This window comes from Ambystoma mexicanum, chromosome 10, assembly GCF_040938575.1.
Source record: "Ambystoma mexicanum isolate Mex_15411 chromosome 10, UKY_AmexF1_1, whole genome shotgun sequence".
NCBI lineage: Eukaryota > Metazoa > Chordata > Amphibia > Caudata > Ambystomatidae > Ambystoma > Ambystoma mexicanum.
The window spans coordinates 1,178,410,652-1,178,437,833 of NC_090932.1; the positions used below are offsets into that span (position 1 = coordinate 1,178,410,652).

A 27,182-nucleotide genomic window follows, 5' to 3' on the forward strand; every position below is an offset into this window, starting at 1 on the left:
CACTGAGAACCGGTTCTTTTACACCTGGATGAATTTGTATTTTTAGTGCAGCCTGCTCATCCCAACCCAACACACTTGTCCCCTTTGAAGCCACATATAAATTTACCCGAAATTTGCCTCCCTTTGAATGAGAAATTCGACCAATTATAACCCAGCAGGTCGATGGAACTCTGCCCATATGCATATGGTCTGATGTCCGGAGTCAACAAAGTAGAGATCGGTTTACCCAAAACCTCTTGATACACTTCCGGAGACACCAGGGTATAAGGTGACCCAGAATCCACAAGCATATCCACAGGGTGCTGGTCCACCAATACCGACACCCATGGACCCTTCCGCCCACATCCCTCAACATGTAATATGACACTCTGATGCCCCTTCTAGCCCCATGGTAAAGTCGTCTGTAGCTACATTTGCGACCACCTGCCCCTTACACATGCGTGCAAAATGGCCCATCTGTTTACATTTCCTGCATTCCACTTTGCTAGCAGGACAGGATTTCGAATCCGCAGTGTGACTCGTCCAACCACAATTTTTGCACCCCTCCTTACCCTTAGATGCTCTATTCCCTTGTACCACCACTTTATCCAAACCTTTCTTGCTCCTTGACACCACAGCATGCACCATCTCCCTATTTCCATCCCTTTCAGTAACAATTTGTACACTCGCCTTCGAGGCTTCAATTGCTCTAGAAATCTCCAAAACCTTATCAAGTGAAGGATCGCTTCAATCCACAATCTCTCGCTTATTTTTTGATTTGACGTCTTCATCATAATCTGATCCCTTATATGTTCCTCACCGTTACCCGGGAACCCGCATGTAGCCATGAGTGCACGTAGGGCTGTAACATATGAATCTATGCTTTCCGTGGAACCTTGTGCCCTAGAGAAAAACTTATACCGCTCTAAAACCACATTAACTCTTTTACCAAAACGTACTTGCAATTTCTTCAAAGCAGTCTCGTAGGCACTTACAACCATTTCCCCCTCACCTCCCCCTTGAACCATTACATTCTCTCCAGGCAGGTGATGAAAAACTCTCAACCCCTCAGTACCAATACAATTAAGTAAAGCAGCCTCCTTTTCATCATCGTTGAACTTTGCCCCACCTGCAGCCCTCAAATAAAATTAAAGGCATCTACCCATTGCTCCCAAGGAGCAACCGGCTCTCCATGATTAGGCAGAAAAACAGGTGGAGGCCTAGCAGCTGTATGCAACATGGCTGAATTTGCTGCCTTGTTCCTTGTGTCCCCAAAAATAACCTGCCCAACACTGTGCCAAACCCAATGCTCTTTGCACCCTTAAAGCAGAGAATGTCCTCACTGTCACTTTGTGCCAGTGCACCCACACGTATCTGCAGTACCGGCCACATTTTTTTTTTTTTTGGCAGTGGGTGAGTCACAACACACCAACCAATGTGACCGCAGACAGATGTCTCCCACTGTAGTCTTGTGAACGTGCACCCACACATATATGCAGTACAGCCAGGTCCTGGCACTGGGTGAGTCACAACCACTGATTTGCAATGATCCCAGCCCAGCCGAAATGCCAACCTTCACTTGTCAGGGCTCCACAGGTTTGTGTGCCCCAACCTTACCACCAACACCCCTTCAGATCCAGCTCTAGTATAAACTGTGGCCCCTCGAACTTGCAGCGTCGCTGAAGCGTATTATCCTCTTGTCTTCTCTCAACCGCCAGTTAGCAGTAGTCAGCTGCTAGCAGAGCACACCGCGCAACGCCACCGTAGCCCCTCCTCCTTCCGAGGAGACCGCAGTCCGCGCAGAGCGGCGTAGGCATCACCGCAGCCCCTCCTCCTCCCCTGAGGAGACCGCAGACCACGCTGAGCAGCGTAATGTAGAGACGCTGCCGGGGGCGGGGCCAGCTGCCGGCGCACTGCCAATGCAAGTGCGCACGGCGTACAGGCCTCCGCCTCACCCAACGGCCACACTCGCTGCGAGGCCCCGACTGGACTCAAGCAACCGAAGACTCCGCTGCCACCACTGAAGACACAGATGCAATGCAGCTGGCAACGCGAACCCCTTGGCGCCTCCAGCTGCTCGCGACGAGCCGGCGGCAAACTGGCCCGCAGAAACACCCCGACTGGGCACCCGGACAGTTCCTCGCCTCCCCCTCTTTCACAGGACAGCCGCCCGCCCGTCGAGGGGGGCCCACCCGTGGCCAGCGCTGTCCTCAATATTGGACAGGGCGTACGGCAAACAGCTCCAACGGATCCGGCGTTGGTCGGCCCACTTCCTCGCCGACTACACCAGAAATGAGCAAGGAGCCCGAACAGCTGATCCACGCATACGTGGGACAGGGTCTCACCGAAATCCTCGTCACCAATGACACAATCTCTCCGACAAAGGTATGTGAAGTTAAGTATCTTTATTAACGAGACCCCGCAGCCTGCTACTACGGCTCCCCTCACTCAACGGCCACTGTGGAATGTTGATTGCTGAACGTGCATCAACATTCCACCAGTGTGCCTATGCACGAGCCAGTGCATATTACAACACAACTAGGCTGAAGAGTACTCAGGAGTGTGAGCTTTACAGTGATGGGCCGGAGGCCCAGGAAACCGCCACGTATTTCTTTTTAAATCACTTCTTAGGCCCCCACTGTGCCCTGCAAAGATAGAAGGGCAACCTCAAAGTTACAGCAAGCAGGCCTCTCAACAGTCAATCAATCAATCAACACCTTGGGACAAACAGAGTCTTCATTCCAGGAAATGATTTCGATCACCAGTTCAGGTGTAGGCATTATCACATAGTGAAGGGAGTAATGTCCTTCTGACTGGACTTCATAAAGACACCCTGCGACCACTTGATCCACATTTTTTTTTTCTGCCTGATTGGTAGCAGGGATTCATAAGTTTGACAGCGTTTCTACTGTCGTGACTGCTCTTCATTGGCTATCATTCAGGCACTCTTTTTTAAGTTGGGATGCCTGATTTATAAATCCTTGAGGCATGGCTACGTAGGCGATCTCCAAACTGGGGAACAAACAACCTTTGTGAATCTGTGTTCGTCTCCCCCTTCTGATACGCAAGGTTGTCAAATCGAAGACTCACAATGCTTGCCCTTTCGGTGGCTTACACTCACTGATGCTGGAACTCCCTCCCTCTGCCGCTCAGGTAAGCCCCTTCTTTACTGGTTTTTGTTTTCTGCATTGGTTTGTTTTTCTTGCCTCTGTTTTTTTTAATAGTTTTCATTGTTTAGCTGTCATTCCCTGGGTGGGAATGGTATTTTTTTTTACTCATTCTGCTCCACGGTACTCTGTGAGACCCTGGGCAAGGTACTTACAAAAAAACCAAATACAAAAACAAAAGCATCTTACAGCTTCCTGGGGAGCAGCAAAGGGGGTGAGCACCAAGGTTCGTGCCAGCAGGGCCACTAGAACATGCAACACACCTGAATTACACATTGTGATCAAATTAAGCAAATAACCACCGGGCAAAACCATTTCAAAAAGGCCAAAGAACATTCACAACCCTCCCCTCAAATTGCAACAGTTGATTTTGAAAAAAACAATAAATGCAAGAGTGAGACGTGGCATTGTACACAAATACATCCAAGTGTGTACATTCCAATGTTACAATGAATGAAATATAGACCCAATTCAAAGTGCAAAATGGATTTTTCAAGTACGAAATTGGCACTGTTCTAGAAGGAGGAATGTAACTAAAACGGACAATGTAACATTCCAGAAGTTAAAATTCTGCCGTGAGGAACACGATTATGTAGAAAGAACACGATTAACCGCACAGAGTGCCATCGTTGTGACCGTAATAATGAAACACCAATGAAAGCGCTTCCCGAGCTTCCTAAGCTTAAGGGCCTGGCTTGGACTGAGGGTCACTGATCTAGAAGGCTCTCACCCCCGCCAATGCTGCACATTCAAGCCACGTGCTCCCGGCGACTCTGCTCCCACAGCGCGCCCGAGGCAGCAGACCAGTTCATAACAGATGCGATGCCCTTGACAGCAATGCTGTCTCTCGGGCCGCAAGTAGACTCAATAGGGGTTAGACTGAGGTCAAGTGGTCTTGGGCAACACGGCAACAAGGGCGCCCCTTAGACAGTACAGCTATTCCTCCGAGTGTAATCAAATCTGCACAAGGGCATGTACATGAGTAAAACCAACCCACTGTCCTACCCCACCAGGCACACACATACACATCCCTCCCTTCCCATACATTTAAGTAAAGCACAAACAACGTAAAACAAAACCATTTTATATATCAAAATCAGCGGTATCATCATAGTGCATAGCTGTGTTAAAATACACTGCATGACATCATTAGATCTGTCAAAGGACACACAGCCCAAGCAACCACTGCCCGCGTGCCCCCAAGACGCATGCAGCAGAATGACAACAAACCCGGATGCCTGCAGCCAGGCCCCAGCATTCCAGCATGCTGTGCGCGAGCGCCTTATGAGATGATGATCATGAACGCAGCCTTCCACGAGGGAGCCGGCCAGGCCACTAACCCTTCTTAAATTTATTCAGACAGCCGGTGTTGCAGAAGGAGCGAACGGATCCCGTCTCCCAGCAGCCCCTACCCTTCATCCCCACAGCTGGGCCGCCCGCTGGAGTGCACAGCCTCTACATACACTACTTCTAGCCTTCAGCACAGGGGGGAAGCAATTGTCCTGATTCAGCACTCAGCTGGGGTGCTGCATCGCTGCACTTACAGTTCCTCATTTCCCATTACCAATCCTGGCCACCTGCCGTTCTCAATGCAGTACCATGAACCTCGCAGCCACCAGCAAGCCGTAGTACCAGCATGCACCGCTGCATGCTCCAGCCGAGGAGTCAATACTTAACTCCCTGCGTGCTGCGGGCAGCCGTAGGAATGAGCTCATCTCGCCGGGAGCGGAGGGGCAGAGGAGTGAGTGAGGCTGGGCAGGTTGTGTGTAAAGTGCAGAGAGAGAAGGGGGCCTCGTGGAGTGAAAGGAGAACTGCTCGGGCAGCACGTATATCACCCCAAGAGAGAGGTGGTGGGGTTAACAGGTGCAGGTACATGAGCGAAAGGACCGGAATGAAGTGAACCGCAAGCGAGCATCTTCTATTTACATCACAGGCAGGGAGAAGTGGGGAATCGCCTCGTGGGGTGGGACAGTGTGTGATGGAGCGCACGCAGAGAGATAAGCACCACCGTGAAGGGAGAAGTAAGCGCTCAGGCTCAGCGTCTCCATCCCGTGCAGGGGAAGGGGCGGCGTGAAAGGAGCAGTGTTATGTCTGCGTGGCACTTTCGGCGGCACCCTAAGCTTGTGTGGTTTTAGCACTGGTGTAAATGCATCGTTGCTGGAGATTTCTTTTCAAGGAACACACTGGGTAAACTCCCGTACCCCCATCTTTTTTCCTTCCCTAACTCTTCCCCTTTTCAATCTATGTTCCATGTGCACAGACAAAAAGTAAAACCGATGCTCCAGCATACCAGTACACCAATGCTAAAACGCACTGATGGAAAGTGTGTGTGTGTGTGTGTACATACCATCTCCTGCACGTGCTTAGGGAAGGGGAAGACCACCGCATATGACAGCCTGTGACCTTCTCCCCAACACTGACACGGCTGTAGGTGTAAGAGCTGTGCATGCTCTGTGTTTGTTAGCCTGGTGTTTTTCGCTCGGTTTTTATTCCCTCAAGAGGAGTCCAGAGGATGGGCAACCTTTGTCTGCCTGCCTCATCTGCCGCCTTGTAACAGGCATGGTCAGGAGCAGCTGTATTGATCTTGCTGCCTCCTGTGATCGAGTCTTGTAGAGTGGGGTGGATCTTGGGAATTTCCCTAAGGTATAAGCAAGTAATGCATATTGTACGCTATAACTGCTGAACCCATATGCATGCATTAGTAATTGCCGAACCCCAAACCCTCACCCATAATGATAGGCTCACAACTTATTTCAAGTGTTGGCAATAAAAGGCCGTAGGATTTTATTGTACAGATATGGGTTATGACAATAACAATATCACATATCATGATGGTATCATACTTTTGGGCACCGGGTCCTGAGGTTACCCCCTCGGACCCGTGCCGCCTTCTTGTGTCCCACGACTTGTTGTGGGCACCGTACAGTGCCTTGTACTTCTTTTTGTTCTTCTCCCCTTTGGTAGGGTGGGCGGGTTCTGTGGTAAAGAAGCAAGAAGATTTGGATGACACTGAGTAAACAGTGAACCTCCTGTTTGCTTGGGACCCCGTTCAGGGTCCACAAACAGATTGTGTTTACCCTGAGCATGCTGCTCTCATTTATAGGACCCAGGGAGGCCCTGGCTCTTTGTTGTGTTTGTGTTGGGGGCTGCTGTTGTCGCAGCCCCCGGCCGGATAGCCGACTGTCTGACCCCCTGGTGGGGGCAGCTCTTTGAACCTGGGCCCTGCCTGATGTTTGTTTTCCTGATGGCGCTTAGCACCTTGCTTGTTTGGAGGAAGGGTGCGATGTCTGTTCGCACCTTACCCTTCCGTGGCTTTTGTGCTGCTGAGACTGCGTGTCTCCGTAGCTGGGGGGGAAAGAGAGGAGCAGGCGCGGGGAGGTTGGGGCTGCCGCTCTCCCAACTGCCGATGGTAACAGCAGTTACCCTGCCTCGCTTGTGGGATGCCCATGCAGCATTGCCCATAACTGCTGAACCCATATGCATGCATTAGTAATTGCTGAACCCCAAACCCTCACCCATAATGATAGGCTCACAACTTGTTTCAAGTGTTGGCAATAAAAGGCCGTAGGATTTTATTGTACAGATATGGGTTATGACAATAACAATATCACATATCATGATGGTATCATACTTTTGGGCACCAGGTCCTGTGCCGCCACACACGGGCAGGTTGCCGGCTGACCGTGTTCCCCCAAGAGTATGCCCTAAAGACAGCCCCTGTGAGCAAGTGTTGTATTGATTTCCCGAAAGAAATGCTCCATGCCCTGGCTAGACAGATGGGTGCCGTCGTGGAGGAAAAGGTCTGGGTTGCCTAGTGTAATGGCTGGGTGTTTTATGAAACCCAGTCCTCTTGTCATACAGAATCTCTCTATAGTCCTGTTTAGTTTTCTTCTGGATATGTCTATAGATTTGTAGCAGTTGCCCCCTAGCCATTTCTTTCTTGGTAAGATGGCTGAGAAGTATATTTCGGTACCCCTCCAGTTGTGCGAAATGCCTGCTAGGAAGGAGCAAATTTCTTCGCATAGGATGCGTCTAGCTGTGTTGACTAGGTCGTTGCCCCCTAGATGGATGATCAGGAATTCTGGTGGGTCCCTGTATGCCACCAGTTCCGCTAATGTTTCGTGGATGTCCGCCCAACGTAGGCCTCTGTATCCCCACCATGAAGTAATGGTGTTTCTGAAAGGTGGCCCTTCTTTATTCTCTTCTGCCCGTCTGCCTGTCCTGAAAACGAATGAGTGGCCAACTATCCATGCTGATCGGAGCGTGGTCCTCAATTCGCCTGTTGTTTCTGTGGTGGTGAGAGGGAGGGAAAAGCAAGAAAAATGATTAGGGCGGATGCTTATATCAATTGCGGTCTGATATATCTTTTATAACAGTCTGACTTCCATCCCCCTATGTTTTTTCGTAGTTGCGGTGCTAAAACTCCTTGCCATGCTGCGGTGGCGGCACCTATCCTGAAGGAATTTGTGCCGAAATGTTTGGATCCCACCCTGCTCTGCTGATTGCTTTCATCAGCACTCCTTTAAATTGGTAGCGGTTTAGGGCCGATGCATCCTTGTGGATTAAAAAACTCCCCCCCACTTTGGGTCGTTGTGCGTAACAGAGGTTGGTGATGCACACCGGGCAGTTTGTTGCTTCATCGATGCAACAAATATTGATTGTTCTTTTTGTACCCGTTTTCGACTGTTGAATTTCTATATTAGCACTATCCTGTCTCACCCTGATTTCCATGACGCCCAGGTCGTTTGTGGCCTTGGTGCTGGAAGCGATGAGTTCACCTACCCGGAAAGCCCAGAAGTAGGCTAGGAAAAAGGCTGTTTTAAATAACATTATCTCGTATGGGTGCCAACATATGGCTTCCAAATGGCTTGCTATCTGTACCAGTTTGCTGAAATCAAGGGGTCGGCGGGTGTCTACTTGCGGACCCTCTAATCTGCCCCATCCCTTCATTGCATAAGAGATGAGGGCATTCTGGGTGGGGTCTGAATCGCCCCGTATTTTTGTAAAGTATGAAATTGCCACCAGGTGTCTTTTGGCCCAATCCCTTTTGAAACCTTGTTCCCAAGCCCATTTTAAAAATACTTCTATATCTTTAATCGTTATTAGTTCTACGTGGTTTACACCTGTGGCTTTAAACACTGTTTGCAAACACTTACTGTACTGTGTTGCCGTGGTGCTTGCAAACGCCCTCTCTGCCATCTCCGTTAGGAAGCCTGTGAGGTTGTTGGCACCCGTTGTTGATGTGCCTGATTTTTGTTGGGCATCCCGGCCTGGGCTCTCTGGCGCTGGCGTTGATGCCAATGTGTCGCTGGCACCCCTTTTAGAGGTGCCTGCTTTGTATTGGTCATCCCGGCCTGCACTCTATGGTGCTGGCGTTGATGCCAATGTGTTGTTGGCACCCGTTTTAGAGATGCCTGCTTTGTATTGGTCATCCCGGCCTACACTCTCTGGTGCTGGCGTTGATGCTGATATGTTGTTGGTACCCGTTTTAGAGGTGCCTGGTTTTCGTTGGGCATCCCGGCCTGTGCTCTCTGGCGTTGGCGTTGATGCCATTATTCTTGTCTTCCCATTATTGCCCAGCATTCTGCTGGTATTGGCGTCATTTTGGTGAGTGATTTGATTTTGAACTCCAGGCTTCTGGAAAATATCCTCCCTTAAGGTATTATTTTGGATGCGAAATTGAGGCTGCCTGCTAAGGATTGTATTTCCTTTACAGTCCCCTTTTCTCTCATTATCATGTTTTGTATTTTAGCCAGGAGTTCTGATATTTTTGTTTTGGGGATTCTGCAGAGCCCCTTTGCTGAGTCTATTTCCATGCCCAGAAAAATTATGTTTGTGTCTGGTTTGGTGGTTTTTCCCACGCTAGGGGAATTCCCCACTGAGCTGCAATGTGCTCCAGTTTTGCTAAAGCCCGGCCGCATTCCTCGGAGTTTGGTGGCCCTATGACCATGAAACCGTCTAGGTAATGTACTATTTTTGTCCCTGGTCTCTGCTTTAGGAAAGCCCATTGAAAAAAGGAACTGAATTGCTCAAATAGTGCACAGGATACTGCGCACCCCATGGGGAGGCATCTATCTACGTAGAATTTGTTGTTAAAAGTGAAACCTAGCCACTGCTGTGACTCTGAGTGGACTGGCAGGAGTCTGAAAGCAGATTCGATGTCCAGCTTCGCCATCAAGGCATTTCTGCCGCACTCTTGTATGAGCCTTACCGCCTCTTGGAAATGCGTGTAAGATACAGCAGATTCTGTGTGTGGGATGCCGTCGTTTAAAGACTGGCCTTTAGGGTAGGATAGGTGGTGGATTAGTCTCCTTTTCCTGGGTTCTTTTTTGGGGACCAGGCCTAGTGGAGATATTAAATAGTCCTTTAGGGGCATGGCGACCCAGGGACCTGCTATCCTACCCAGTTGCAGTTCTTTCTTGATTTTGGTTTCCACTATCTGGGGGTTGTCCCTGGCTGACTTTAGGTTCATCGGGATGTATTGTGACCCAGTGCCCTTAAATGGGATGAAAAACCCTTTGGTGAAACCCTGCAATATTATCATGCTGGTTTCCTTGTCTGGGTAGCTGTTTAGGGCGTCCCTAAAATTGCCCGGGTTGATGGGCGTTCGTCCTGGTTCTAAAACTGGGATGTCATTCTTTCTTGGCTGGTAGTCTGGTGCAGTTGCTTGCTGCGTGGTCGCCGTTGCAGTTTGTGCAGGCGTGTTTGTACCAGCATTCTTTGCCCCATGTAGACTGGTTTTTCCCAAACTTTCTGCATGGGATGTTGGATTTGACAGCCTGCTGTTTGTTCTGTCTGTGGGCATTATTTTTAGCCGCCCAAGGCTGGTTCCTCCGAAAGGGCTGCTCCCCTTTTTTGGATTTATCATTGTCATGGGATTTGCTTACTTGTGAATTGTTGCTATTTTTGGAAGAAGAATGCATGGTATCTTCTTCCTGGGGAGGTTCTGCATTGAGGGTGTATAAATTGTTCTGGACTTCATCCCTCTCAATGGCCGGCCTTTCTGACATGTTCCTCCTAAATCTGATGTCGTATGCAAGCCATGTCTTCCCCCTCTGCGTTACTTTTACTTCCCTTATTTTATCAACGTATGCCCAGATCTTCCTACCATCCATGGGGAATTTTTCTTCATATATTGTTGCTAAAATGGCAAAGGCCTGTAACCAGTTGTCCCAGTTTTGTTCGACCTGGGCGTTTCTGGCAATAGCTTTTTCTTCTATTTTTTTGGGTTCTCTGAAAGCGTCTTTCCCTTTGCGCTGTACTTCTATTAGGGAAAAGATTTCTATAAATTCTTTGGCCCATATGGCTTCTTTGATTGTGGTATCAATGTTCCAATGCAGGCATCTTTTGTATCTATTTAATATCTCTGTTTGGAAAGATTTCATTTTTTGTTCTAATTGCGCATTACAGATTGTTACAATGTCAGTTGTATTGCTGCCGGGTGTCCCTGTCGCGCCCGTGTTGTCTGTGCCTGGCGTTGTCCATGCTTTTAGGGCACCCGTTGGATCAGTTGCTGGAGTTGTGGAGGCTGTTGTATTTATAGCTGTGGGCGCTATTGGCAACTGCTGTACTTGTTGTGGCGGGATTGCTATCGGTAGTGTTACGGGTGGGTTGACAACCGTTATAGTAGGTCCTATTGCAATGGAGGGGTTTGAGGCCCCAGGTCCCCTTGTGGGTGGCATCTGTTTCCCCCTTATTGCTACCATTAGTTGCTGTAATTCCGATACATTCTCGCATAGTTTTGACAATTTTTTGGTACCTTTTCTGGTGTCTTCGGATATTTTTCTCCTTTTTAATGGTGCAGAAACCTCGTCGTGGCTGGGTAGGCTGGTAATTCCTTCCTGGGTAGGCCGTACATGTTTTCTCTAACCCATGCCCATCCGTAGAGCTCTGCCGCTTCGATGGCTGCTGGCAGTTGTGGTGATTTGGGCTTCTGCGCCGGTGTTGAGGGTGCCCGTGTTTTCCGTTTGGGCCCCATGTTTTTCTATGCCTGCTATAGGGAAAAGAAAAAGGGTTTTATCAAGGGAGTTAAACCGTTGCTATCAGCGAGTTCTTTGCGCCTGTTCCATTTGTTGCCCGTGCTGGGTAACTGTTGACTGGTGCCTTCTTGCCTGGGTTTCAGAAAATTGGGCAGCCCCCAGGCTTGATTTACTGGATTTAAATAATTGGTTTTGCTGTGAGGTCGCCCTGCAATATTACAGAAATTATTTTAATTCTGCAGTCTTTGGGCCCGCCGAGCTTGGAACTGTGTTCACCAGATCTGCGTGGCTGTCAAGCAAGGACAAGCTCCCAAGCTCGCTTGTGACTCTGCCCAAGTTTACAAATGGCTTGTGTAATCTTGCCCCGTCAGCCTTATAACGCGGGGGTTCCGGTCCACTGTAATAAAATGTATCTTTTCCGGACATAAATGTCTATTTTTCCTCCCTCGTAGCCCCAGCGTGGTGGCTCACCTGTAAAGTGTTGAATCGGAAGCCGTCCGCGCCGTGCTGTTCGAGTGCTGCTTTTCTTTCGTTCGCACTGGTTTTGGGGATGATTCCGCAGCACACGTCTTTGTTTGTTTTGTTTTGGACACGCTCGCCGCTCGCTTTTCGTTCTATGCCGAGAATGTTGACGTTGACAGTGTCTGCGCTGGCCGTTCGGTTGCCGCTTCTTCCTTTGTTAAAGCTGCATGAATTGCTTTGAACAGTACAATGTTCAGGAAGGAAAAAGACACTGCAATGTACAGTGAACTTCAAAGATTTGCTAAAGAAGCAAGAAGATTTGGAAGACACTGAGTAAACAGTGAACCTCCTGTTTGCTTGGGTCCCCTTTCAGGGTCCGCAAACAGATTGTGTTTACTCTGAGCATACTGCTCTCATTTATAGGACCCAGGGAGGCCCTGGGTGTTTGTTGTGTATGTGTTGGGGGCTGCTGTTGTCGCAGCCCCCGGCCGGATAGCTGACTGTCTCACCCCCTGGTGGGGGCAGCTCTTTGAACCTGGGCCCTGCCTGATGGTTGTTTTCCTTATGGCGCTTAGCACCTTGCTGTTTGGAGGAAGGGTGCGATGACTGTTCGCACCTTACCCTTCCGTGGCTTTTGTGCTTCAGAGACTGCGTGTCTCCGTAGCTGGGGGGGAAGGAGAGGAGCAGGCGCGGGGAGGTTGGGGCTGCCCCTCTCCCAACTGCCGATGGTAACAGCAGTTACCCTGCCTCGCTTGTGGGATGCCCATGCAGCATTGCCCATTCTTTGATGAAATGACCAGTGTCTGGTTGAGTTTATCCTACTGAGGGATCTCCCAAGATGGCAGGGAATGCTATTTTCCAGAGGGGCGCCGGTGGGGTGGGGGGCTTGAGGGGGAGGGTTGCGATGTGTTGATAGATTTCTGAGGTCTGTGTTGCTAATTTTTCTTAGGCGTGTGGTTCTTATTCTTGTAGGTGGAGTGATCAGGTGCTCCGTTTTCCACTGCTGGATGTGCCTTGCCCATCGGAGGGGGCCACTTACAATGTGTGCTTGTTGTGAGCTCCTCAAGCACCCTCGTACATCTAGGGTGTGAGGTTGGGTAAAATACTTGGTATCCAGTCAATATATCTAAAACATTACAGAGTGGTACATTTCAGAGTGGACCATAATACTGAAAAACACTGCAAACATTAATTAAATAAAGGGTAGCGGGGTAAAGCAGTTAAAATGGGTCGGGATGGGGTTGGGATGGCGTTATGAGGGTACAAAAACAGGGGGCTTGGAAACCCCACCCAAATTAAAATAAATAAATACATTGGGTGTATTCTGTCTGCAACCTTCCATGATACCTCTGCTTCTGAAAGGAGTAGGCCTTGTGGTGTATGATGGTGTTTTGGCAAAGGGGTGTCTGCTTGCTGACAGCTTCTCAATGGTAGGCAGTGGTATAGGGAATGGATCCTCTGACTTTACCCAAAACACATGTGTGTGTTTGTAATGTAATGTAAACAATGTAAACAGAATTTAGAGAGAGCACCTGGTACACCAACAAGGGCATCATGGTGCTAGGAGGTTTGATGAAGACCACGAAGGCAGCGGCTAGACCGTAAAAGGATGTGTCTGCAGGGCCAGACGAAAAGAAAAATGGACCTCCAATGCCTGTAGACACAGAGGAATAGAGTTCCACAGAGTAGCTGCCGCCACAGAAAAAGAATGGCCCCCCAAACAGGCTAGCCTAGCCCGAGGTACATCCACTCTCAAAGATGATGCTGAGCAGAGATTCCTACACAGCAAAAAGGGATGAAATGTAGACTGCAGAAAATCAGGAACGTGTGTGTGTGTGTCCGTGCACATCTGTATCTACTTCCAGATGAGTATTCTGGTAGTAGTAGTCATTTATCACAGCAACACCCTGAGTTGTTAAATATGTCATTTGAGTAAAGGTTCTGTGTCATGTGAATTGTGTGGTTGGGTGGCCGAGGAGTTTTAGTTGCAAACTTGAGTTTGAATTGCGATCAGAGTTAAACGTGGAAGGTTCTTCATCAGGAATGCTCTGAGTATCGGTGCTTAGTCCCTGCTGCCTTGCGTCATCATTTAATGCATGATTGTAGTTAGGCAGAGTGTGGTGTGCTAAGTCAGAATCAGGAGATGGACAAGGTGTCCTTTTGAATTATTGCTCTTTTTATTAAATATAAACCTTTCTGCCCTGACAGTCTATCTAGTCCCTATTCTAAACAAAAGAAAGAAGTCAAGGAGTGCTCATCAGGATGTCCAACAACACAATATTCGTCTATTGACCAGAACATCTGATCTGCCCTGGTTACTGTCCCTACTCCTACTATAAAAAGAAACTAACAAAAACAACACAAAGTTTGGCTTCTTGTCCAAGGCTTGACTGTTGGTTGGCTTCTGACCCACTGTTTGGTTTCTTTCTTGTACCTTGGCTCTTGAGCCTCGTGGCTCTACCAGCAAAATAATGTCTCATTCTCGCCTCCCCACCATCTTGGGTTAATAGTTAACCTTAACTGTGTCCTTTCTTCCCTTTGGTAGCAGTCCCGTGCGTTTGATACCCTTTTGATTTGTAAATCTTGCACGCGGTAGTTCCCGGGATCTCTGTTTGATGGTATATGGTCTTTACATCTAAAGCGCATTCATCGAATACCTTTTCATCGAAAAATATTCATTGAATTGCCTTTCCATCGAAAAGCATATTCATTGAATAATTTTCGATGGTTAATTTCGATGGACAAGGGTTAGATTTAGGGTTAGACTAAGACTTAGATTAGGGTTAGGGGTTAGGGTTGGGGCTAGGGTTAGATTTAGGGTTAGATTAAGGGTTAGGTTCAGGGTTGGGTTAGGGTTAGGTGGGGATGGGGGCTGCGGTGCGAACCCCTCAAAATACAATAAACTTTAAAACGTTACAAGGAGCTGTCAAGTTCTGAAATTTCAGCACTGGACAGCTCCATGTAACGTTTTAATGTTACAAAAAAAAAATGCATCGAAATGCTGTTTTTTACATTTTAAAGTGCATTTCCATCTAAACTTGTCCATTTATATATTCGATGGACTGGTTTCGATGGAAATGCACTTTTACATGTAAAAGATAGCATTTCAATGGAATGGCATTTTATGGATGTCCATCAATGGATTTGCTTTTTGATGCACTTCCATTGATGGAAAGACCAACACTGTTTGATGTATTCCAATAATGTTTTTTCCACTCTTGCTCTTGTTTTACCCACACTGGGGTCTCAGGATCTCCTTCCCACATTAGGATCTTTCTTCTTAGACCCCCCACACCAGGGTTGGTTTACTTTTTCGCCTTTTTGGGGACGTTTGTTTCTTACCCCGTACATGGTTATATTTGTTATCTTTGTTCTCACTGCACCTTGGGGCTGTCAGATTTTCACCCCACTTTGCAATGGTTTCTCTCTCACCCCACCCTGGGGTTGTCAGGATTTCACTCCGCTTTGGGGTAATTCATCTTTCACACCACCCTGAAGTCGTTAGGCTGTTTTACTCTCACCATGGGAGTAAGACATACTGAAAGTACATCTATGTGTTTGGCTCAAGGTAATGCTGAACTCTATACTTGCTTGACAACCTCTGGTGAACAATACACCCCATCTAAATTAGCGAGCAACAAAAAAGGGATAACAACCTTTGAATGGATGAGGAGAAATCCAACGCCAGAGCTAGTCTCAGATGTGAAAACGTCAGCAAAAGGGAAGGAGCCACGCAGACCAGTATAGCTAGCTGCAGCACAGAAGGAGGTGGACACCAGAGGGAAATTCCGCGCACCAGACAAGGAAGCATGCAAGGCTAAAGAGGCAGAGGCTGCGTGGTGCAAACGGGACCTGGAGGCACAAGCATGTACAGGATGTGGTAGGCCCAGAGCCCGCAAGCAGATGCCGATTCCAGGGACAAAGGGAGGACTGGGCCCTCCACCCTCAGAACGAGAGCCAGCGAGCGAGAGAGAGCGAGCCGAGATGATCGAAACACGAAGACCACTAGCATCAAGAAGAAAATGGGCATGCCATGGAGAACGCTGCCATTCCTTACAAGGCATACCCTCACTGGAGCAAGCACTGCAACACAGCAGGCATGCGGGTTGCTCAAGTCGGAGGGAGGAGGAGAGAAGAGAGAACGAGCGGGGAAGAGGGAAGGACTACCCTAGCTCCAACCAAGGGTCACAGGGACCTGAAAGAAGAGAGGGAGTGAGACAAGGAAAAGGGTTACGGGATCCCGAGAAACCCGAGCAGCATAAATCTTGAGAAGGGTCACAAAGACCAAAGAAAACTAAGGGAGCCAGATGCAGAGAGGGGTCACAGGAACCCTAACAAACCGATATATTTGGTAAGGGGACTCCAAAGGAGCAACAGGGCCACAATAAACAGAGTGAAAAGCATATATCACAGAGACACCCGAAGGTTAGTTGAAGTGTCGAGAGATCGACCAAGTTGGTGGAAAGGGATCAGGGAAATATCCCTCCACCTTAAGATGTTTGGACATTTTGTTTTTCAGGAACTTGAGACTTTTTTTCAAACTTTGGGAAATTTTGACAAACTTTTCATAGACTGACAAGAACTGTTTTCTTTGGGAGAAACTTTTGTTTACTCCAAGCCATTGGATCCAGACACAGGAAGAATTCCTGGGACAGCCGGAGATACCTTTGTGAAGAACCAAGAGTGCAGGGCACTCAACCTATTTCCTTTACATTTTTGCTAAGTGGTAGGGCCAGTTTAGTGTATAGGTTTGGACCAAGGACTATTTTTATTAATTTGGACTATAGACAAACACCTTAGTTTAGTTTGGTTAGGAAGGGAATCCCTTTTAGTAGTAGGGTCAGTGAGGTGTTTTCTTTTCATTTAAATACATCTACAGTCAAACATGTCCTCTGGTCCAAGTCCTTCTTCTGGCGTGCCACATAGGCTTTCACCCTACTTAGAGGTTGTGTGGATTGATCGTGCCAACCACCTCCCCACTCCCCTGAGCCACTGAATACTTGTTGCTTCCAGGCGGTGTTCTTCTGATCAGGCAGGTAGGGGAGGTGGCGGGGTCTTGCTTCATCTTCTTTTGAATTAGTCAGAGTGGGTGCTTCCTTCCTGCTACCAGCAGGGTTTTGGTGGCTGCTCCACACGCCTTGTCAACAGCTCCCTTTGCTGGGCCGCCTGCACCAGACTTCGGGCATGTTCTGATGCTGCTTGTTGGGCAAGCGTTACACGGCCTGCACCGCGGCTCTGCGAATATTGTCTGGTGACAACCTTTCTCTCTAGGTCACATCCCTCAGGATTCTTCTGTGTGGCTCGACTGGCATTTCCCAGGCCTCTCAACAGCATGGGTAGGTCTTTCTCCTCCTTGGTAGAGTGGGGAAGGACTAATACCTTGGTCTCAAGGTGGATTTGGGAACAGTGCCTGAAGAGTACCAGAAACCATACCAACCTTAGATATGCGCATTGGAGTCTCATTACAATTGCCAATCTCCATATATTCTAGAAACACGGGAGGATAACACATATCCCTCTCTAAGGATTGCCTGTTCCCTAAGGGGGGCTCTTGCGTACCCTGTCCCATGGGTTTTTTTAAGCTTAGCGGGCACACCTCCATTATCCAAAAGAGGATGGTTCCACCTTGGGGAGAGGGGAACAATTCCATGGATTTGTCAACAAGGTGGATAGTGTTACCACTCTGTGAAGAGTGGTGTGAACATCTTGGCATATAACAATTTTTTTACATGGGGAGACCAACTAGAAGAGGTCTGTTTCTCAGTGGATGTGTTGTGATGAAGATCTTTAAGGCACCTTTTTGGGAGTGATTGGCTTAGTTGATTTAATTTTAGACTAGAATTGTCTTATGATCTGGAGTGTCAGGAGGGTCTCAGGGTCCCTGAGATTCTTACCGTTTACCCAACATTTTGCCTCGAAATCTTACCTTTAAATATGATCATGGGCAAGTGGGCCAGGCTTGAACCCCACAAGTGTTTATACTCTTGTGAATCGTGGCAGGAATCAGTGGTACACTTTCTTTTGTATGTAAGCACTATTCTCAACTCAATCAGATTTTTCTCAGGCCCCTTTCGAGGAAGGCAAAATTTGGTATTTACAGGCAGCACTTGTGTGAGCCTTTTGGACAGCAAGCACCATCATATTGTTAGCTGTCACAACTTTTATCTGGAAGGCTTGGAGGTGACATAAATATCTGCGTTTGGAACGTGATCTCTATCCAGTGTATTGGGTTTATAAGGGCGATTTTACGTCTTACCCGTGGGTCGGGGGGAGCCCGCCAATAAGATGGCTAGGAACGCAGACTTGAACGGCCGGTATAAGCCCACGTTCTAAGGTGCCTGACTGCCCGCTCCCCCCCCGCCATCTTCCCCCCACCCTCTGTTCTCTGTTCCCTTTTCTTTTTTTTTTATCCATCCCCACAACCCCCTACTTACATTTTTTCTGCTTCGGCAAATACCACTGCCACATCCACTCCTTGTCCTTCCATCCCACAGGCCACCATAGAAAGGGAAGAGGGGCTCAGCACAGAGCCCTACTTTCTCTTTCAATGGTGGCCATCTTTGTAAAGGATTTTCCCTTGTCCAACAGGACGTGCGCGGCGTTCCATTGAATGAGGGGAAAATCCTTTTTCTTTAGCAGCCCTGGGTTCTGCTTTGGTAACCCGGGGTGCTACTGGCCTTAACAAACAATCCGGCCCGCCGGATCTGGTGTTAACACCACATTTAAGCCCTTCTGTAACTGACTTTTAGCTATTTAATATGTGATTATTGTCACTTGCACCTGCTGCTTTGTATTTTTAGAAGATTATGGGTATGGGAATATCCTACCTATTATATGTATTTGTAGATTATTTTTACTTGTTGTAAAAGCCAATGAGCTGACCAAACAGTACTCTGACTGACATGAGTACAGCCACCTTTAGGAGAAGTTTTGAAGTTAGGCTAGGCGAAGTAGGAGTTACATTTCAGTTTTCGGCTATGCTTATGTATTTTCATCTCGATCAACCATTAAATATATTTGTTATTCAGTGAAAAAACTTTGTTAAAGCGACGTTATGGTTACAAGTAAAACCGAAAACACCCACAAATTTGCCAGTTATGATAAACTAAACAACCATAACTCGCGCCTCCACCGTGCACTGCTAAGACTAACACCCACGACATCAAAATTGCAAATGTAATTCTAATTATAATTGGTTACTCGGACCAGGAGGACGTAGGGCCTGACCCTCTGTTTAGACAGTGGGTAAGCATGCACCAACATGTGTTTACTCCCTCTGTCTGCCCCCCTTCTCGCACACAGGTGTTGCCTGTTTTGCTTGATTTTTCTACCCTGCTCCCCTACCCCCTCTCCAGCCTACTTCTGCAGGAGTCTGTCCTGATGCATTCTGGTTTCATCATTACTGTCTTGTGGCCAATGCTGGATTTGACTTTTATGGACTTCATTGATTCACGGTGTGTCACCCTCTCTCATCTCTCATGCTGGACTTCCTTTGCATCTTGTACTCTTGGTGGCCCTGAATCATGCTGTTCCCATCTTCATCTTGTATCCTGGCTTGCAACATTATGTGTTACTACTGACTTCTGCAATTGTATTCTCTCTCCCCTCTTGCTTCTCCACTCTTTTTCACTGCTTGCTCTCTGTTCTCTCCTCTCCCATTTCCTATCTCCTGCCCTCCTCCCCTTACTCACTTCTATTCACTTACTCTATCAGTCCTCTTCTGTCTCCTCTCTCCTCCCTTACTTGTCCCGTCCCCCCTCCAGCACTATCTGAAATGTCATCCGGCCTAGTACAATAGTCGCTTGTTTTGTTCCTCCCCTCCCTTTCTGCACCCCTCTCCCTCACCTTTTTGTTTTTCTTCGGCTCTACCAGAAATCAAACCTGTGTTGCTCCACATTGACTTGCTTTCAAGGCGAGCGTGTTGCCCTTGAGCTATCCTCCCAATCACAGATGACCTTACATATCTGGGCCACTTGTTTTTGTACATTGACATGTCTAGGCCAGGTGTTTTTGTTCGCTGATAGTCAGAATATGAAAATTCTCTAAACATACTATATATATATCTATATATATATTTATATATAGATATATATATATATATATACATAGACGTTACCCTTGTTGTATGTTCTTAAAGTAATTTCCTTAGGGTGTGGCCTCAGCTCATGGTGCACATACACGGGGCAATGAGCAGGCCTCAAACACACAATTCATTTGTATACATGAAGATGAACTTTAATGTTGTTGACATTTTCTGGTGATGTTGATTCTTTCCTCCTTACTGGAGTTTCCCTGTATGTGCCTCACATTTCTATACTTTGTGGCTCTTCATATGTATTGTTTGTATTAACACATGTGTGTGGTAAGTCTTCAGTTAGCTATTTATTCCATAATTAACACTCAGCATTCTGATAGGATTGAAGTTATTATTTTACTGTCCAATATTACCAAATAAAACATTCTGTATTTCTATTGAGCCACTGCCTTTGTGTATGTATGAATACAATCCTGTATTAACAACAACACTCAAATATAATGTTTTGTTTAGATAAGTTCATTTTTTAATACATTAAGTAGTTCATGATTGATCTCCCTATGACCGTTGACATCTTGTTACCAACATTATAAACACAACCCCTTGTAAGGACTTTTCATCAAAATATATCTCATATGTGATGTCCTCAGTGATGTCATCTTTGATGTGCTGGGTGTTGAGTTTTAGCAGTGCACGGTGGTGGCACCAGTTATGGTTGCTTATCTTACCATAACTGGCGAATTTTTGGGGGTTTTCGGTTTTACTTGCAACCGTATCGTACTTTTAACAATTTTTTTTCACTGAATTTCATAGGTTTTTACTAGTGCATCCTAATGTGCTACCACTTCCTAATATAATACTTACCCCCAATATATCAGCATCTTCAGCCAATCTACAATGTTTCAAGTAAAAAAGGGTCCATTCCCATCTCCTACCAACATTTTTAACACTTCTGTGACCTTTCTGCTACTTTTTTGCACCGTTTTCTGCGTGTCGATGCTTGTGAACATCTGACGTCATTGCAGACTTTTTGACAGTGACCATGTGCATGCGTGCAGCTGTATGACGTGTTTGCAAACAAGTATGCACTCCACGAACGGGTCCGTGCTTCGTGAACAGTTCGAAACGGCATTTTCCGCCGATATAGAAGTTTCCAGCTAAACATTTACACTTGCACAACTCCTACATCTATTCTTACTTATTTTCCATCTGCAATCTACAAGAGAGTACATGCTTGGAAGAATATTTGCAGAACTGCTATTTAACTTTAAAAATGGCATCAGCCATGGCCATCCCTCCTCCGCAGGAGCCACCAACACCACCACCACCAGGAGGGCCTCCACAACAGAAAAACCGCAATGATGCACAAAACAATCAAGGGGACCAGGAAGATGAGATAGACCAAATGTCTACCGCCAGGACCCAGAGAGAATCATGGCTGTGGTGGTTCTATACCACCATTGGGGGTGTACTGAAGGCTAAGGCTACAAAGTTGAAATACACTGAGTGCAACATTGTGCTCAGTCTCAGACAACCTGGGCAGTACTCCTACTGAACTACCTCCATGAGACGCCACACCAAATCTTACCATTGGGATGCTCTCAGAAAGGCTGTTCCTTTCTCAGGAAGTAGTAGGCTGTCTTCCTCTACCTCATATTCCTCAACCACTACTGCCACCAGACAGGCCCCTCCTGTGGGGCAGAGGTTCACACCAGCTACCTTGCAAGCCATAAAAGAGGCTGTTGATCCATATCTTTCCAAGACAACAGTACTCTGTATATACTGCAACATACAACTCTGCATCTGCAACTCTGCATCTGCTCTACAAACAGCACCAACTTTGCAGAACCATTCAGGGTCGGATCTAAAATGATATTGCAAACTTACATGCAGTTTCATTGAGTGGTGCCAAAGTTATAAGTCATCCAAAAACTCCTTTTCACACTATTATGCAGAACTATGCCTGGAAGCCCCCGAACCTCTGGGATGTCCGCAGACATTGGCGAAGAAAAAACACCTGCTTTTTGGCTTTGTATGGCCATATCCCATCTAATCCTCATCACCCCTCAAAACCTTTTGTTTTACAAGTGCAATGTTGTGTTTTTTCATGTTTTTACCACGATGTCCGCGGATTACGGGTGCTGTTCGCAGGTCCAACATGGCGCCCATTTCAAAAGTTTTAATGCACCTCACGTTTTTAATCAACCAATCAGCGGGTGCATATGATGTCTGCTAATGTCATGCCCCTCCTTGATTTGACCAGAGGCATCAGCGGATCCCGAATCAGAAAGTGAGTCAGCAGACTGGACCCAGATATCACAAATTATTTGTAACCTAATTTTTGGCCATTTAAAAAAAACTACTGTACACCAAATTTGCAAAAGCATGCTTTCAGGTCCAAGCCGCTGCTCCTGGTGCACATTTGGTGAAAATCTGTCAAGCAGTTTGGGTTGTAAGCGCGAGCACGATATTTTTTCCATTGCATCTATGAGGATTTCCACACATTTTGGAACCCCTCCTATATTTGCCACCTCCCCCCCCAAGATGAAACAGCACCAAACTTTGCTAAATCATTCTGAGGGGGCCATATACTTCTTTTGCAAAGTTTGGTGAGGATTTGTCAAGAGGGGGTCAAGTTAAAAAGCCACCAAAAATGTGCTCTGATTTGAGCAACTTAACCATAACTACAGGGCTGCTACCACAGGACCTGTAATAATTGTTGTGAAATTGGTGTCAGCTGGCAAGTTAATCTGCAATAAGAAATAGCCAACTTTCTTTGGGCTTTTGTGCTAGGTAGTTGGTTTTGTGTGGATCCTATGTAGGGTGGAAATCTATTTCAGTTATGTTGTTGGAACAGAGGCTCATTCGCTAAGAACATGCTCCTTCCTGGACAGTGGTCCTATAAGAAGGAGGTATGCATTTTTGCCCAGATATTGGCTTGGGCAGCACACCCTCACTTTATATTGGAGGCGTACTCTGTACCCTTTAGCATAGAAAAATAACCGTTTTCTTTGACAAACTCTTAATTCTGATTCTAAATGCAAACAGTGGTATATTAATGTCCACAGTGTCCTAGTAACTAAAGTCACCTGAGGGGGTAGGAAGTGTCTGCGTGCCATCCCAAACGGGTACTTACTTACTCTAACTGACTGTTAAATAAATTAAATAATTGTTTAATCAAGAAAGCTTATGTGTAAGAGTTTATTTGAATACTTGACACTGTGAATCTCTGTGTAACTCCCCTACAGCTCACATGGACCCCTCTTGAGATAAGCCTGGCTGCTCAACACGTTACCAACCTGTGTAGTACAGACTTGTACAGAGTTATACCAAAGGTTGGGTTCCTATTGCCAGGAGGTCAGGGTTGTTGTAGTGCACCCAAAGGGTACTGCATACAATCTTGCCTAACAAAGGTAAAAAGAAAGGGTGTACTTGGTACTCCTGCACGACTTAGTAGTGCAGTAAGGCCTTAGAAGTGCAACACAGAAATCAGTGGGGGACATCGCCCTCCTGCAACGCTAGCCATAAGTGCTGACCAGTGCCCCTAAAATACAATGAACAGCATTAGTAAGGTTGGTATAGACCTCTGTCACTAAAGCAAGTTGGAATGTTGTTAGGTCCTGTGGAAGGATTACGAGGACACCGTGATGGAGGTAAGTTTGCTTTATTGCTGTCAAGCAGGCAGTTGAAGTAGGCAGTTTCTAGAGAGCAGACCGGCACCCCCACCCAGGCAAGGCAAAACCAATATCCCTTCAACTGACTTCTTTAGAACACAGGTCACATACAAACAGTAGCATTCTAAAGTGGAACACATAAGCTAATATTCATTGCAAGCTAGTAGGCTCCATATACTTAAGTGCCTACAGCACACCACCCCCTTACACACCTAACGTAGATTAATCATTTAACGTTCTTAAAGATAACCTAGCTATGCCTGGGGAAAGTTATTTAATCATGTTACTAAAACTAGCATTGCTCTAATCTTAAAATCTAATGGAAACAGCAATCCGACTCCAACCCTTTTGCTGTGCATTGCAAGTTGACTTAATGTGTGTGAAATATCCTCCTGGGCCTTTGCGCAGGTATTGTTTGTAATTTTCTTTGCCCCAGCCCTGTTGCGTGTCCTATTCCCTCGACTCCCTCTCCCACTTCCTCATTCCCGATCCCTCCCGCTTCCCAGCCTGCCCACCTCCCCTGATTGGTGATTTCGATTGTGTGCTATTAGGCCTACTGGCCTACAGAACTCCTTGCACGCTTCTTTTGCTGTGTGCTGCAAGGTGAGTTCATTTGGATGAAAGATCCTCCTGGGCCTTTGCGCAGGTACTGTTTGTAATTTCTGTTGCCCCAGCCCTGTTGCATGTCCTCTTCCCTCTCCGACTTCCTCGTTCCCGATCCCTCCCGCTTCCCAGCCCGCCCACCTCCGGTGATTGGTGATTTCGACTGTGTTCTATTAGACCTACTGGCCTACAGAACTCCTTGCACGCTTCTTTTGCTGTCCGCTGCAAGGTGAGTTCATTTGGCTGAAAGATCCTCCTGGGCCTTTGCACAGGTATTGTTTGTAATTTCTGTTGCCCCAGCCCTGTTGCATGTCCTCTTCCCTCTCCCACTTCCTCGTTCCCAATCCCTCCCGCCTCCCAACCCGCCCACCTGCCCTAATTGGTGATTTCGACCGTGTGCTATTAGGCCTACCGGCCTACAGAACTCCTTGCACGCTTCTTTTGCTGTGTGCTGCAAAGTGAGTTCATTTGGCTGAAAGATCCTCCTGGGCCTTTGCGCAGGTATTGTTTGTAATTTCTGTTGCCCCAGCCCTGTTGCATGTCGTCTTCCCTCTCCCACTTCCTTGTTCCTGATCCCTCCCGCCTCCCAGCCCACCCACCTCCCCTGATCGGTGATTTCGACCGTGTGCTATTAGGCCTACCGGTCTACAGAACTCCTTGCATGCTTCTTTTGCTGTGCGCTGCAAGGTGAGTTTATTTGGCTGAAAGATCCTCCTGGGCCTTCGCGCAGGTATTGTTTGTAATTTTTGGTGCCCCAGCCCTGTTGCGTGTCCTTTTCCCTTGACACTCTCTCCCACTTCCTCGTTCCCGATCCATCCCGCCTACCTCCCCTGATTGGTTCGTCCACCTGGTCATAACTGACCTTCGCAGGGCAGCCCTCTGCCCGTACAGCCCCTACGGCTAAGGGCCCCAAGGCAAAGGATCTCTCCTACAGAAGCGGCTCCATATCGTGTCTGCAGGTGTCAGCAGAGGAAGCCAGTGGCCAGCCGTCAACCAGCAACTACTACCAAAGTAAGAGTGGTCGGGGTGCGAGTAGAGCAATCACTCTACCTGGAACCCCTACCACTTTGAAAAATATCCTAGCATTGTGGATGTTAGCCTGCGTCGCACCTTAGGGAACTGTTCAGATTGACTTGAATCACATCTGTTCTCGCTACATTGATTCAGATCTAGAAAGTGCCCACCGATATAGTACTGTGATTTATTTACTTAGAAATTGTTCCTGTTAGCTTAACTCGCTTCTAGAAAGTGCCCCATGAGATAATAATGTGATGTATCTGTACCCACACACTGAGAAAATTGTTCTTGTTGCATTGATTCACATCTAGAAGTGCCCTCTGAGATAATACTGCGATTTAATTTGTCTGGCCCGCACACTTAGAAACTGTTCCTGTTACCTTGATTCACATCTAGAAATTGCCCACTGAGATAATAATGTGATTTATCTGTACCACCCACTGAGAACCTTTTTCTAGTTGCATTGATTTACATCTAAAAGTACCCACTTAGATAGTTCTGTAATTTCTTTACCTGCACCTGTCACACTTAGAAACTCTTCTTGCTGCATTGATGCACTTCTAGAAAGTGCACACTGGGCCTCATTACGACCCTGGCGGTAAGGGGTTAGCGCCAGCGTTAGCTGCGCCGACCCCTTACCGCCAATTACGAGTTCCCTTTCCGCCATGGCGGTTTTTACACCTGCTTTTAGCGGGTGTAAAAAACCATGGCGGTAAGGGAACTTGGTGTTAATTACGCCACCGTAATTTACGGTGGCGTAATTAACGCCTTCCCCACTCCCATTATGCCCTATGGGGCAAAAATGGGAATGGGGAAGGGTAAATGGGGATTGGGGATTTACCGCCCCGCCAAGGTCGGAATGGGGCCCACTGTGATATTTCTGTGAATTAGTTGCCTCTGCTGCTCACTTAGAATTTGTTCCTGTTACATCCACTGTGACCTAGACATTGTTCTTGTTTGACTGACTCACACCTACAAAGTTACATTGATTCTAATTTAAGAAGTGTCCACTGAGATAGTACTGTGATTTACTTAGCCGTACCCACTGAGATAGTACTGTGATTTACCTGCCTGTGCCGCTCACTAAGAATTTGTCTCGTTACATTGATTCAAATCTAGAAGGTGCCCGCTGTGTTGGTACTGTGATTTACTTGCCCATCCCACACTCTTAGGAATTGTTCTTATTAGATTGATTCACATCTAGAAAGCTATGTAAATTCACATCTTGAAGTACCCCTTGAGATGGCACTGTGATTTACTTGCCCAGGCTGTACAATTAGAATTGCTCTCACTGGTTCGATTCACAACTAGAAAATGCCACCTGAGATAATACTGTTATTTACTTGTCTACGTTTTAGGCGCCGCTACTGCATCTAGACCTCCGCCCTACTGCTCCCCTCTTTGGCCCTCTCCCACTGCCCTGGTGTCCAGAATCTAGAAGCAGCTTGTACATTTAGGGCCTCTACATCTACTGTTACTAGTCCATCAAACTCTGGGTACTGCCGTGACCGCCCCCCGGGATGGAGATCCCAGCTCATCATATACCCCCTCTCCAACCGATCCTGATCCCAATCCTCACTGTACAATACCCCCCCATCGTTCACCCCTCGCAGAGATTGCCCCGCGCTCTCGCACCCAACTTCACAACCCCCCCACTTGGTCCCCCACCTGATTGCAAACCACAACCCGCGTACATCAATACACCTAGACGCCGCCTGCCCATCCTCCTACCATTATCCCTCGTCCAACACTAAGAGGAGTAGTCTGGTGCGCTAAACACCTGTCTCCTCAAGCGCTTATCCCCCATCCCACCCCAAAACATTGACTTCCACTCTCCCTCTGACATCTATTGAGAACACCCTGACACCCCATGCCCATACACCACGCCCTTTATCACACTCCCAAGCCAGGGGAGCCCTCTGTTGTTCTAAACAGCACAAATACACCTTCACTTCCTCTCCATACTTGTGTCCTCTGAGGAACTCCCCTCCCCCGTCCTGACCTCCCATGCCACCCACTCCCTCCCCCTTAGCCCACTGAGGAACTCACCACCCTCTCGACCAACCTTCCATGCCACCCTCTCCCCCCCTTAACCCCTACTTGACCCCTGCCAACAAACCGCCCCTTCATATACCATCCCCTCTCTGAAAGTTGCACGTCTCGCCCTTGCTAGAATGGTAGCCTCATCTCCCTCCCGCTCGTCCCCCCGCCCTCTCTCAAACCCCTATGGCATCAAAACCCAAGAAATTCAGAAAACATGAATGGT

General features: G+C 47.4%; 1 protein-coding gene across 4 annotated transcripts in view; it reads right to left on the reverse strand.

Moving 5' to 3' along the window:
• The window catches only part of OSBP2 (oxysterol binding protein 2), a 2,072,116-nt gene that overhangs the window by 1,997,934 nt on the left and 47,000 nt on the right, over positions 1-27,182 (reverse strand). The window contains exon 1 of one of the 4 annotated variants that reach the window (XM_069619136.1): positions 4,691-4,780. The exons of 2 other annotated variants lie outside the window; for them this stretch is intronic. In XM_069619136.1, the coding sequence (XP_069475237.1) occupies positions 4,691-4,700 (10 nt within the window). In that variant the 5' untranslated portion in view covers positions 4,701-4,780. Of the gene's footprint in view, positions 1-4,486; positions 4,625-4,690; positions 4,781-27,182 lie in introns of those variants that run through there. One more of the 4 variants, XM_069619134.1, reaches the window with a different exon arrangement.